Raw genomic sequence first — 15428 nt, 5'->3', positions numbered from 1 at the left:
AAATGACAATCGGTCAAGGCAAAAGACCTTAACTTCTATTTTATAGCACAATGTTATGATAACAATGATAAATTTTACTTAAAATGTAAGCAATATTAATCCTATTGCACTCACTATGATAAAAATGGCTTCACGTTTATCAAAATCATATGAAAATGATATATCAATACGTTTTTTTTCTGTATTTCATACTCATACTACCACACAGGCAGTCACATGATTGATTCACACACTCTGACAGACATCAGAATTAAGCATGAGTGTGTTTTGATGTTTTAATGCATATAAAGCATGTTCTTCGTTTGGATATGAGATACTAATTTACACTCATTGCAAGAATGAAGACGTGAACATAAAGATGCCGTCATTCACGTGCATATTAAGTAGCCACGTTGGTTTGTTTTGATCTTATATCACTTTCATAGATGCTCTGCAGAGAGCATGGCTAGTTTAGCCAGCAGTTAACTTCACAAGAATTTGTCCACATTTCAAGATTTGTAGCAAACTAAGATAAACAGTTAGACTACAAACCGACAGCTTTTGTTTTAGCTTGTTTGTCAAAATTCGCTATTTAGAGTAGTGTAAAGCTGTGTTTGTGTAAACAGCGCGGTGGACGAGAGTGGACTGCGCCCAGACAGAGATTTAAATATATTGCTTCCTACATGTGTATGCCTGTAGACAGGTGAGTGGGTATTGATACGTATTTACTTTTAGGTTTTATTGTAGCCTACTTACACTAACGAGCATAGCGATATTTTTCCCAGTCAGGTACATGTGCTGCGCGTCAGCGTCGTCCTCTGCTGTGCGTGCGTTCGTGCGCAGTGCGAGCATCGCATTTACAGAGTACCTTGAAGTACCATGAAACTAAGACAAAGAACTGTAACTGATGTTACGGTATTCTGCCTTGGCTTCTCTACGGCTTTTGAAGTTACAGCAAAGACAACACATGATTTTCTCCCCAAAACAATAAAATTGACTCAAGATATTTGTCAACATGATAAAGCAGATCTTTAATATTCCAAAAATGACAATAACTCATTTTCGACCATAATTGAGTTACGGTCTTTTTGCTTTGCACGGCAGCACAGTTCCCTATTGGTCTGATGGCGAGAAAGCAGCGGACAATTTAATAGAAACGTTAAGAGGCTAACTTAAGCAAATAGCTACCATTATATTAGCCGTTATTTGCTGGCATGCCTAACTAGTTACTGTATACCATGTTTACTTGCGAACGGAACACAGGCAGTATAAAGTCATTTATGTCATGGTTGCAGCTGTCGCCATGGTCCTGCTATGCCCTGCTACACCCTGCTACGCTCTGCAGTGCCCTGCTACGTCCTACTACGCCCTGTTACACCCTGTAACGCCCTGCAGTGCCCCTGCTACGCCATGAACTACTACAACTACTATTTCCATTATCTTTATTGTGACTATTATTGCCACTGTTCATCACACCCCCAACCGGCACCGCCAGACACTGCCTACCAAGAGCCTGGATCTGTCCGAGGTTTCTCCCTAAAAGAAAGTTTTCCTCATCACCCAAGGTTTCTCCCTCTAAGGGAGTTTTTCCTCGCCACACAAATGCTTGCTCTTGAGTGTGGTCTAGACCTACTCTATCTGTAAAGTGTCTAGAGATAACTCTTGTTATGATTTGATACTATAAATAAAATTGAATCGGACTGAATTTAGGGAAAAATCTGCTAAAGAAAAAAAGACAGTGAAGACCAGCTGATTGGGCTAACGTAACTTAACCCGGCTCAAAGACGTATTTTACTGATTCAGTTCTGTCATGCCTGATAAACGTGTTAGCGTTTTGGACTTCCTGTTCCGGTAGCATGGACTGAATTTGCACGCATGGTTTCTAATCCAAACAATTGAGTTTAACAATAAGGTGAACTCCGCAAACACATCGTAAAAGCTTACACTATCTGAAGGATATTGCTACTTCGCACCTGCTGTCAGCTGATGTCAGCACAGGCTGCATGGCCACCAGAGAACTACGAAACCTCAGGAAAGACCAAACTTGGGTTAAACAAGGTAGTAATGTTATGGACCATCAATAACATGCATCTATTGTCAGAAAGGTCATACAGGAAGAAATTGGCTCAGCATTTGACTCAAAATTTAAACCAGTCCTTCTCTGGACTCACTTCTCAGTGATATGGCTTATAATACAATCAAGGTGAAAGACCCCAAGGTCAGCCGCTAATGAGACGGAATGCTGACTTGCTGATATAGAACAGAAGCTTGCTTATACACATTCGGAGAATATGTCACTGAAACAGAAACTCAAATCTCACAGCCACAATTTTAATATCCGAGTGCTGGAACTACCAGAAGACTGCAAAGACAACCCTAAGGCATTCATGAACTCCCTGTTGCACGAGGTGTTCGTTGCAGACAAGCTGGGACCTAAACCCCCATATATATATAAATATATATATATATAACATTTTTAAGGGGGTGTGCATCTCTCCTTTATAAAAACGAGCTGATACATATCTAGGTACATGAGCTATGAAACGATTCAGTGTAATTCTATGTTGAAACGATTTGGTGCGATTCAATGAGATACAATTCAATCTGATACCGTTACTTTTCGTTAAAACACATTCATGTTGTTTTTCATGTTAAAATTAGCCAATTCTATAAAAATCTTTGCCTACCTTCAAATATATATTTTGTAAAAGGGACAAGGGATTAGCTTAACTATATTAGCTAGCTACTTAACCAAATAACATACATATCAGCTCCATATTAAATTAAACAACCTCCTTGCTGCTGCAGAAACAGTAAAAGTACACGTTACATAGCCTCTGTGAGCACTCAATACAATAATTATAATATTATGTGAGTAAATATTTGAGAGCAATACTGTTGTGACCATTAGCATGCGGCTAGCGGAAATTTATGATAATGTAATGTATTGTAACATATGTATATATTTATACCAGTCTCCTTACATGATTATGAACACACATGTGGATGCATGACTCACACAGCTAGTAGACTACAATTCATAGTATTCACGATTCCTCCCACCGCTAACTCCAAAAAGGAAACCTAGCAGTCAGCACATTTTTTTCTGCAAATCTAAACAAAGGCACTGATTGGCTGATCCATATCACCCTGAACATGAATGACCAAGTCTTTCATCACACAAATGGCAAGGCATTTGTCCAAGTTTCCCTTGCAAGCCGCACACATACATAAACACATCCGTTTCTTTCAACGGCTTTACAGCTCCAACGAATTCACAGCAAAAGCTTCAGTCAACTGATTCCTCATGTTAGAATCGTGATATAAATAGGCTATACGTATATGATAGTGAGCTGCTAACCAGCGCAATCAGACTGAATAGCAGTTCAACCCCAATAAATGTGGCATTACCCTGCAGATGACAATGCAATTAAAAATAAGTCTGAAAAAATCAGTGTTATAAGTTAAACTAAACTGTCAAGTATGAGCTTTGCAAAAACAGTCTGAAAATTTTACCTCCATCCTTTCTTCTTTATGATATTTCCCAGGACAACTTCAGCCCTGGGAAAGGAAAGCAGGGAGAGAGAAAGAGAGAAAGAAAAGTATTTTTGATGTTTCTTTAATTTATAAAATGAATTGTTAATGAAATGTAATCCATTTCATATGCCATATGAAGTTGCATTTGACTACGTAGGAATGTACAAGATTAGTTCACCTTTCCTGACTCCCAAAAAAACCTTTTGACAAGACCTCTCATGCATTTTTCCCTTTCAAGTTACTCAAAAAACAGTTACCTAGACACACACTCAGCTAATGAACAGAATAATAATTAGCAATGTAAACTGTAAACAAACCAACATTAAATAAAGCCAAGGCAGCATCATAGCAATTTGCCATTTTACTGTACGTAGCTTAAGACCTTAGTTAACTAGCCAGTGGTTTCATATGTATTGGTCCCTTCGCTCCAGAATATGCTAGCAATGGAAAAGATCCTCTGGTGCTTCAATTTGCCCTGCTAAATGACAGCTAAGGTTAATATAAATATAATGGATTATGTCAAGGAATGTTACTAGAATATAATGACGGGATGGTATGTTCTACACACCTTTGTTGGGACATCGTACTTTGCAGTTTAAGATAATGATATCCCACACTGGGGAAATTCCCTTGTTACAGCAGCTCAAAAATTCAAACACAACACAATAAGAAAAATAGGTACTACTTTACTTGAGGTCAAAGAATGTATTCATTACACTTTCATAATGGTGTTGCTGTTGTTGTTGCTGCTGTGGTGTCTTATCCTTCCTGATATCTTAATGACAAATGAAAATGGTACCACTTTACTTGAGGTCTAAGAATCTATCCATTACACTGTCATAATAGTGTCATGACAGCCAGTTTTGTGAAATATCCTGTCACACATCTATCTGACCAAGTGCTAGAATTGGTCTCTAACCTTGCACATCTAATTATAATAATCATGATCTCATGAATACAAAAACTTTGGTGGATTTTCTGTTTATGTCAAGTTGTCATGACAAATACATATTCTGGTAATGTCATCCTGGTTAATGTCAAGTTGTCATTACAAAGACATCCCAAACAAATTTCATGTCAAGTTGTCATGACCAAGACAACTTCTGGTAATGTCACTTTGATTAATGTCAAGTTGTCATAATAAAGACAACCCAAACAATGTCAACTTGTCATGACAAAAACGGAAGGACACTTAATGACAGAAGTTTCATGATAGTGTCATGTCATAGTTATGACAGTGTCATGTCACGATTATATCGATACCTTCAAGTGTTACCGAAAAATACACATTAAAGGGGTGATAGAATGCAAAACCGATTTGACCTTGTCATAGTTGAATATAGTAAAGTTTAGTGGGTAACTAGGACATACATAGAACCTATAAATCCCATTGACACCTCTTTTCTCTGCAAATCTCACAATTTGAAACTGCCTCTGAAAACAGGCAAATCTCAACAAGCCGCCGAGTTGACGTCAACTCGGCGGCTCCTCCTCATTTGGCTCTAGTCTCTCTCTTTATCACGCCCCAACATTTACATAGGCTACACAACTGACCTGAGATCAGTTAGTCTTCTGAATCTAGGTCGTGCAGATCTCAGAAATTGTATACATTGTTCATCTGCTATTTTACCATTCAATTCAATTCTGAGACTTTTTTAGGCGAGAAATCAACAATGTAGAGGTCAAATATGGGCCATTTTACAAAAATGTATGTCTAATTGCAAATATTGTCGGACTGTGTGTCGGAGTTCAGCGGCCGGTGCTGCCTGTGTTGCTGCCTCGCTGCCTGGCATGCCTTCCTTCACAGACCCCGGCCTGCTGTGAGCTCGATTGAGCTCCTTCAAGGCTGGCAGCCCACGGCACTTCATACCTGCGCAAAGTCACCATTTTTTGGGTGAATGACTACCAAACGCCACTGCCTGGACAGAGCTCCAGGGCCTGCAGTTCCCCTCTTCCTAATGCCAGGTGTGTGTGAGTGAGAGTGCGGTCAGCGAGCTTGTTACGCCAGAAATCTCTTACCACAGATTCCAGTTAATCTTAAAATGTGTGTAATTATAATGTGTTGAGTTATTTAAACAAACGATTGGGGAAATAAACACCGCTTGTCCCCGAGTCTCATTGATAGAGCCTGCAGCTAGATGTAGCTCTATCAATGAGAGCTAGCTAGCCTCCTCTTAGAATTCCTCTGAAATTCACAAAAATTCATTAACTTGAAATCGGACACCATTGTTAGCTTTATAAGACCCTTAGGTAGATGTTGTATACATGGCGTGGCGAAATTCAAACTGTAAATGTACTCGAATTACGCCGAAAATGAAGCTAACTATCCGTGATTTGTAGCTACACATAGCTAGGATTGAAGGGACGGTCACAGCTAACAAAACACCTAGTCTTCACAAATATGCATTAACTTGAAATCGGACACCGTTGTTAGCTTTATAAGACATTTAGGTAGATGTTTAAAAGTGGCGTGACGTGTGTAACATGTGGTAAGAGATTGCTGGTGTAACACGCTCGCTGACCGCGCTCTCACTCTCACACAACGGGCCATTTAGCTAGCAGGAAGAGGAGCTCTGTCAGGGCAGCGGCGTTTGGTAGTCCATCCTGTGGGCTGCCAGCCGTGACGGAGCTTCAAGTACCTCATAGCAGGCCGGGCGGCAAGGCAGCACCGGCGGGCGGCGAGGCAGCACTAGCGGCTGAACTCCGACACACAGTCTTACCAAATTTGCAATTAGCCATACATTTTCGTAAAACGGCCTATATTTGAGCTTTATATAGTTGATTTCAAGCTTAAAAAAATATCAGAAGTGAATTTAATAACGAAATAGCCCGACAAACAATGTATAACTTTGCAGTGTCTGAAATATGAGAACTGCTGTCAAGTCTCCCATGTGTTTCTATGTAGTTTGCTCAAACCAATCAGCGCGTAGCTCATTCGGAATATTCATGAGCATACCATATTTGGAAGAAAAGCTCTTCCAAATAGAGACATATTCACAGGGTTAAGGGCCTAATAAAATAGCATTCAGGCAATTTTCAGCCCAACCAATGTTACATACCCCATTAGGAGACCTTAAGGAACAGTGTAAAATACCCTATATAATCATTCTATCACCCCTTTAAATAGAGCTCCACAGCAGGCTACTGCACAGAAGATTGTAGACACAACCACAGTGTCATAAAAGGTTTTTAACACTACAAAGGACCTCAGTCTCCTCAGCAGGTGGAGATGGCTTTGGCCCTTTTTGAAAGGACGTCTGTGTTTTTGGACCAGTCCAGTTTATGGTTGAGGTGAAGACCCAGCTATTAATTATCCAAACTTTTAATGAAAAACGTTTCCACTATTTTTCCAAACCAGTCTCAGTTCTTCATTATCTTCATGGTATCAGTTTCAGTCTGTATCACCAAAGGATGGAGTAGAAGCCAGACAACAACTTTAAAATTTTATTTTGTGAATGACATATTGGATGCCAAAGGAGACTTCATTAGCTATGATTATTTAATTTTAAAATACATGGGTACGTAAAAGGTCACTGCTATGCATAGCTGTTGTCTGCATTACCTTTATTGTGGATAAATATGATTTTAAAAAATCACAGCATAATTTACATGTTTGGAAATGTTTTTTTCTTCTTTTTTTTAATTACTATTTTTATTTTGCAATACAAATATAAAGAAGAAATCTTATTCCTCTTATTTCAAGTCCTTCACAATAGGACAAAACAGACAAGACATGCAAAAACATAACATAAAAATAAAACAAAATAAATAAAAACATAAAACAACAAACAAACAAATCAAACAATATAATAAATGCACTCAGATAACATAACATTAATTAAAATAAATTTAAAATTCATTAAATCATGAGATTGACATAATCTTCAAAAAGTCGGAGGTTCTGTCTTTACTCTTATAATAAATGCTGTCCATAACAAAGTAGCTTGAGAGTTCATTCCACCAGTGGACTATTGCTGGGGTTTTGAAAGCCTTCCATTTTAAAGCTATGCATTTCCTATAAAAGAAAAAAGTGGCAGGAGCACTTCTGGTATCCTTTTAACCACCGGTGCTCATGGAATTATGACCAAGAAAGTGTAAAAAAAATCAAGTCCCTGCACTTAAGGTTGGTTACAAAAAGTAATAAAAAGGCAAAAAGACATTAAAAATACACCTACGCATATTGTGGAATTACTTCTGTATGTCCAATGATAAATGGTGCTAATAAAAAATTGATCTAAAAAAAAATAATAATACATACTTGTGTCGGCTTGAGCCTTCTTTAGGGAGTAGTGACACAAAGGGGTCCCTTTCTGTCTCTACACCTTGAGTGCCTGAACTTGATTTTTTATGACTTTCTTGGTCATAATTCTTCTTCCTTTTTGTGATATGCATTTCCTAGCTGCCATCAAGGAAAAATGTATGTACATACTTTCATATTTATTCTACTTGTCAGACATATTAATTCCCAAAAGACAAACACATTTCCAAAATAACGAAATTTGTTCACATGGCCAAAGCACATGCAAAAAAAGTACCTTTATATTTCTTACAACGCCAGCAGTGGAATTTTATTTAATTTCTCTGGAGTATAATAAACCCTGTGCATTATCTTAAATAGTGCTAATTTATGCCTTAAAGTGATGGTTCGGAGTAATTCACCCTAGGGTCCTTTGCACCATGACCTCGAGCCAAACACCCCCCCAGAAGCTTTTTTCACCTGGGTCTAACATTGGGCGAGTTAGCGTAGAGTAGCGTTAGCCGCTGAATAGCTTAGCGCGGGGCTAATGGACCCACGTTTGTATCTCTTAAATGACCCCACTAATAATGCCCGAAATGATACCAAAGGTCTACACTAGTATATATAGGTTATGCACTCATAAAACGATGGATTGGAAAGTTTGTAAGTACAACAGAAGTTTATGTAAATAACACTTGCCTGCTGGCTTCTGCTCTCTGCTGTTGTTGTTGCTGCTGTGAGACGAGTGCTTAGGGACATCTAGTCATTTCGGGCATTATTAGTGGGGTCATTTAAGAGATACAAACGTGGGTCCATTAGCCCCGCGCTAAGCTACTCAGCGGCTAACGCTACTCTACGCTAACTCGCCCAGTGTTAGACCCAGGTTAAAAAAGCTTCTGGGGGGGTGTTTGGCTCGAGGTCATGGTGCAAAGGACCCTAGGGTAAATTACTCTGAACCATCACTTTAAATTATAAGAGCATTTATGTACTTTCCTGCAAATAAAAAAAATTATACAAATCAGTTGCTAGAAAACTAAGACAATGTTTTAGCACCATAGATATGTCCGAGGCATGGAGCCGACTGGTGGCGACCTTGCTCATATTACCCTTTGATGCCAACAGAAAAGGAATCATAATGCTGCAATCATTGCGTGGGCAGTTTTTTTTGGATGCTGTTGCCGACAGCAGCCTTGTTTTGGTGAGTTTTATTTTGTTTCTATCAAGTTTAAATTGAGTTTGAATTAAGTGTGTGTTTTTGTGGCTTCGATTAGAGTAGACTTTCTTTTATTCTTTTCACATCTTACTCTGTGAATTAAGGATTTATTTTGACTAAGATTGATTATTGGAACAGTGAAATAACTAACTAAACAGCTTTGGAGAGTTTTATTTTGTTTCTGTTCAGTTTGAATGAAGTGTATTTAAGGAAGAGTTATCAAGGTAATTAATCTTGTCTTAGTTTGTGAAAGGAACAAACTTGAATTCAAAAGGTGTACACCTGGTTGCAGCTGTCGCCGTGGTCCTGCTACACCATGCTACGCCCTGCAGTGCCCTGCTATGCCCTGCAGTGCCCTGCTACGCCCTGCTGCATCTTGTTATGCCCTGCAGTGCCCTGCTACACCATGAACTACTACACCTACTATTTGCAGTTCCTAGAACCCTTTTTTTCCCTCATGTTCCGACTGGACCAATTTTGGGATTTTGAAGTTCCTCCGGCCGCAGTTCCTGTAACTCTTTCAGCTCCTTCTTCAGGGCAGGGTCTTTTCGCTGTTCCCTTTTTAGCATAAGAACCTAGGTCAACGAGGGTCGGGTTTCCGGTACAGACAGACCAACAACGGGACAATTTTCGCCATCTTATTCATCACTAAATTCACTTCTGACAACGTTTTAGGCGAGAAATGAACTGTTTAGATTTCAAATGTAGGCAGTCTTGCGAAAATCGTTGCCAAATTGACAATTTGCTTCAAAGTTTTCGGAGTTGAGAAGCTCCATGAAGTGAGGTGACAGCCAGCAGGCGCCTGCCCCGGCCGGCAGCTCGTCGCTCGGCCAGTCATGCTCAGAGACCCCGCTCGGCCAGTCATGCTCAGAGACCCCGCTGTAAGATGGAGGTCTCTCAGACCGGAGTTAAACTCCACAAGCGTGCCCTGCGGGTTTGACAACCTCGCTGTCCGGCCGTCACACACACACACACACACACACACACACACACACACACACACACACACACACACACACACACACACACACACACAGCGCAGCAGGCAGATGCAGGGGAGAGAGAGATACCCGTTTCTCTTCAGGAGACTTGTTTAAATTATGACAAATATGCTATATACCTTAAATTTAGCATTTAGTTCATACTTTTTTTGGTGTATTTTTTTTCTGATTTTAACACTATAAAGACCGTTGCCGAGCTTTCATCACTCCCTTACCCCCCCTATAGTCCCTATGGCCACTTGGCCAGTTGGCCAGATCTGCTTAGAAGTGGACTTTTCCTATAACTATGTTCCTGTAACTACTTGGTCGGAAAGCGGCTGTAGTTCCATTATCTTTATTGTGACTTGAATTGCCACTGTTCATCACACCCCCAAATGGCACCGTCAGACACCGCCTACCAAGAGCCTGGGTCTGTCTGAGGTTTCTCCCTAAAAGTAAGTTTTCCTCACTACTTGAGATTTCTGCCTAAAAGGGAGTTTTTCATGGCCACTGTCGCACTAAATGCTTGCTCTTGGGGGAATAACTGGAATTGTTGGGTCTTTGTAAATTATAGTGTGGTCTAGACCTACCTTATCTGTAAAGTGTCTTGAGATAACTCTTGTTATGATTTGATACTATAAATAAAACTGAATTTAATTGTATTTAGGTGTAAACATATTTCCTATCTTGACATTAGTAAGTTTATTTTGTTTATTAAAAAAGTAATTTGATCCACATTTCATATGATTGCATTTTTTTGTCCTCTAATCATCATCCTTGATTCTCTGACCAGGGTGCTGTTTCACAAAAATAGAATGTATAAATCCAGGATAACCAATAAAGCAAGACTTGACCTAGTCTAATCTGTGCAGCCTGGCTTGGTGCGTTTTACGAAGGCCAAGCCTGGCTGAGGAGGAGCCGGTCTGAAGTAATTCTGATAGATGCACGTGAGGTTGATAACAGATTTACTGATGCTAGAATGGAGAATACGCATTGTTCATACTTATACAGAGTGAGCAGCAGCTTCTTGTGGAAGTATGATAATGTGAAACACATTATTTGTAAAAAAGAAACATGGGCGTTGTAATGAAACAGCAAGAGAAAGCGAGGCAGACGATCGTGGACCGACTGAATGCGTAAGTAGCTTAAAATATATACATTAACTGACCACTGCTCTGAATTGAAACTGTCATAATCAAACCATTCAAGGAGTTAGGCTACTAATTATTTGCACAAATTAACCGTTGTACTCTTTTCCTTAAAAGTGAACAGAAGATAATGTTACTCAGGAAATTTAACATGCAGATCAATTTTCTACAACGCTAGAATATGATGCATAAATATCTCTTTCACTCTGTTCCACCCTCTCTCTCATGGGCTTAAATATAAATTACCTAAGTAATATTAACTTCCACTGCTTGCTTTTAATGCAAAGTGTACAACTGTTCGTTTTTGCAAATGACAATTTCTCATTGAATGGTTTCAGTTAAGAGCAGTAGTTCGTAAATGTATATTTTTAGACTAGCAAAATATAAGGTCAAAAACCATCGGGGTGTCCTCTACCTGTTGTTACATGAGTAGTAGTCTAAAATATATAGTTATTGGTTCAGTGAACTAACCGCACGACTTGAGCTTCTAAAGATACCGGAAGTCATTAATTTTCAATGGAAGCTAGCTTCTCTCAGCTGCAAGGAATGTCAAATCTGTCGGCGTCGCGTTTTGGGTGTTTTGAGCATCCAGAGCGTCAATCAGAAAGTTGAACTTTGGTCAACTTTATGGTAATGAGCTATGACGCGGTTCAGCGGCAAGCAGCGGCAAATGGCAGAAACCAATCGGAATATAGACGTCCTTCGCGCTGGCTGATCCAAGAGAAACATACAATGTAAACTTTTGTTCCTACCAAGACATTAGTTCCATGAAAATGGAGGAAAATCTAATAATCGCCGTTGCTGGGTTTCCCTATCATTTATAATATGACATTGTTTGCGTATAGGGACCAGTTAACGTTACCTGCCGGTCACATGGTGTTTAAACAGTCGGCTCACGGTAAAGTCCTGCACGGATCAACAGCTGGCGGCTGCTTGCTCTGCCTGCATTCTGCTGCTGTTCAGCGGCTAACGAGCGAGCTAACTGCTAACAGACACCACCGCGACCAACAAACAATACAAATTCTGTCATTATATATGCAATTTATAAAAGGTTTCTAGTGTCAATGGATTGGCCGTGCAGTGGCTGCTTGTGCTTTTTCTTCAATTTTGTGTTGAACATGATCAATGAATGCTTCCACGTCAGAGCGGCCAAAGCGTCAATAAGCTTCCCTGTACTTTCTGACAAGCGTCCTCGACAGGGCGGCCAGAGCTTCTTTGCAGCTCAAGTCGGCGGCGGTGTGTACGTACAGTAAGACTATAATTAAGGAGGATTGTACAATTAGAGAATTTAGGTTTTATAATTGTACAGTCCTCCCAAATTATAGTCCCAGTTTACTGGACAACCCAAATTGTGTGCTAAGAATGCCAATTTATTGAATTTTTATTTCGGTTTTATTGTGAAAGAATACAAAAAAAATTTAACAATGACTTAATAATAATTATAAAAAATAATGGACACAACTTTAAATAATAACCGTACTTAAATAAACAGCAATATGCACATTTTGTATTTTAATGCAGGCTGTTAACAATAGGTTAAAACCACTGCTGAGTGAACAGAAAAGGCTCCAGGATTAATAAATCCTGGCTGTTAGCCTGGTCAGGAGCAGGCTAGCTGTAGGTGCCTCTGCTTTTGTGAAAACGAGTCAAGGCTAAATTGAGCCAGGATAACTGGGAAATCCCGGCTTAATACCTTATCTTGGTTTTGTGAAATAGCCCTCTGGCTTTGTTACAGTAGTATTTGTTGATAGACAGTTGTTTATTATTGTTACTAAACTGCTGAAGTGCACAAATTATATTTTGTCTGGCTTCGTCTGGGTTTTCAGCTGTTAAAACAGCTTCATGTGTATTGTCACTGGGAAAACCAAGACAGACACATTCATGTAGCAAAGCATATACAAAATTGCAGTAAGTCTTGATTTGATCTTGGAAATCATACACAGCCATACTTACTTTCCAGCATTATACACTTCAGCGGTGTCGAACAGATTGATCCCATTCTCATATGCCAAAGTCATCAGCTCCTCTGCCACCTTCAACCGCAAAATTTGAAATGATAAAGATGAACAAAGTTTGAAACTGTTGTATTTACTTTCTCACTGACCTATGAAAAGTTTTTTTTTGCTGGCAAGTTGAAGAGGGTCTTCAAAAAACAACCAGTTGCATCAAGAATGCTTCACTATATAACCTATAAAACAGGATTATTAGGATTGTTTTCAGCTGCGGGTTAACATTAGGTTAGGATTTGGACATTTGTGGTGGAACATTAGTAGTTACACTGCAGGTCAGCAACAGTGATGAAAAATAGTGTAGATGCTATGGGTGCTGAGCGTGGTCCCAAATGAACAGATTATGCTGAAACAGCTGGAAAATGTTTTTTTTGGGCATTTTAGGCCTTTATTTGACAGGACAGCTGAAGACATGAAAGGGGAGAGAGAGGGGGGAATGACATGCAGCAAAGGGCCGCAAGTCGGAGTCGAACCCAGGCCCGCTGCGTTGAGGAGTAAACCTTTATATATGGTCACCCACGCTACCCCCTGAGCTTTCTGGGCACCCTTGTACCAAATTAAATCTTAAACTCATTGCGGACATGCTTGACATTTCCATCTGTAAGCAAACGGGGGATAAAGGATTAGCTGGTGTCCGCTTTAGTAAAACAGGGATTGTTGTCAGCTGGTGTGGGCATGGTTGCTTGTCATGAATCTGACGGAGCAGAGATGTTTACCACAGAGCAAGTTCGACAGAGTCAGGGTTTCTCTGCGTTATCTGCCTCGACAAAGCCATGAAGCATTAATCAGAGATCAGGCACTATGACAGTGGTTATTAAATTGCTCTGTGAACCCAGGCTTTCTTTTTCAGGCTCTCTTTGCATTATAAAAAGGAGGGTTTAGAATGTCATTTAAACTCTTTAAACGCACAAAAAGGGCAGATTGCAAGCCGCATACTTCTGCCTATGAAGAAGATGAAAAAATATAAAAATAACACTGTTGCTGCAAATATAAACTCACAATTTGATATACTTATTTTACCACTCATATTTTACCACTCAATGCACTCTCAATGCTGACCATTTATTTCTAACACAGCTGCTCACTTGATGCAGCAGATGTAAACATTTTACTCAAGAACTACATTTAGGTCTGACACTAACAATGAATAATAAATCAGTAATTTTTGGAGAAATCAAAGTAAAATGTAAAATATTTCTTGAATATATATATATATATATATATATACATGTGCATATATATATATATATATATATACATATACTTTACATATATACATACATATATACATATATATATATATACATACATATATAAATATATACATATATATATACATATATACATATATACATATATACATATACATATATATACATATATATACATATATACATACATATATACATATATATACATATATACATATACATACATATATATACATATATACATATACATACATATATACATATACATATACATACATATATATACATAATATATATATATAAATACATATAACATACACACATATACATACATATATACACACACATATATACACACACACAAACACACACACACACACACACACACACACACACACACACAGAACACACACACACAAAAACACACACAAAAACACAATAAAAGCACACACAGGAGGACACAAACACACACACAGCCACACACAGAGACATACAATATATACATATATATACATAAGTATATATATATACATATATATATAGAGAGGTATATATATATATATATATATAGGCACATATATATATATATATATATATACAGGAGGACAAGAGCCAGCATGGAAGGAAGGAAATGGTATGGAAATAATGGACACATAAAGGAAATAGTGGAGGATGAAATAGAAATGGACAGACAAGGGACTTGACCACAGCCGGAATGAAAGGAAAAGGAGATGGACAATGGAGTGGAAGGAACAGACAACAGCTTGATCTTTGTATGACAGAGACATGGTGGAATGGACCAGGAGGATGGAGAATGGAGATGGAGTAGTGAAGGAGACAGAGTGAAAGACGGAAACAGGGAGGGGTATGCACAGGAAATGGATATAAAAAGCATATATATATATAATAGGGAAAGTGGAAATAAGTATTATGGACAGGGTGGACATGGATAGGAAGCAGGAGTAGGAAGAGAAGGTGGTATAATAGTTATAAATAATGGCACAGTGGAAAGCTGGTGGAAATGGAGGAAAGTGGAAATGGTAGACATATATATAGAAAGAGTGAGTATACATATATATATATATATAGGCACATATATATGGAATGGCATGAA

At 38.8% G+C, this 15428-nt stretch overlaps 1 protein-coding gene across 2 annotated transcripts in view; it reads right to left on the bottom strand.

Annotated features, from left to right (window-relative positions):
* The window catches only part of LOC120558632 (voltage-gated potassium channel subunit beta-2-like), a 155677-nt gene that overhangs the window by 46157 nt on the left and 94092 nt on the right, over positions 1-15428 (bottom strand). For both annotated transcript variants that reach the window (XM_039799714.1, XM_039799715.1), the window contains 2 exons: positions 13048-13127; positions 3496-3540 (listed from right to left, as the gene is read on the bottom strand). In XM_039799714.1, the coding sequence (XP_039655648.1) occupies positions 3496-3540; positions 13048-13127 (125 nt within the window). The remainder of the gene's footprint in view (positions 1-3495; positions 3541-13047; positions 13128-15428) is intronic.

The sequence above is a fragment of the Perca fluviatilis genome, chromosome 5 (assembly GCF_010015445.1).
Source record: "Perca fluviatilis chromosome 5, GENO_Pfluv_1.0, whole genome shotgun sequence".
NCBI lineage: Eukaryota > Metazoa > Chordata > Actinopteri > Perciformes > Percidae > Perca > Perca fluviatilis.
This window is presented reverse-complemented; position numbering and strand designations above follow the sequence as displayed.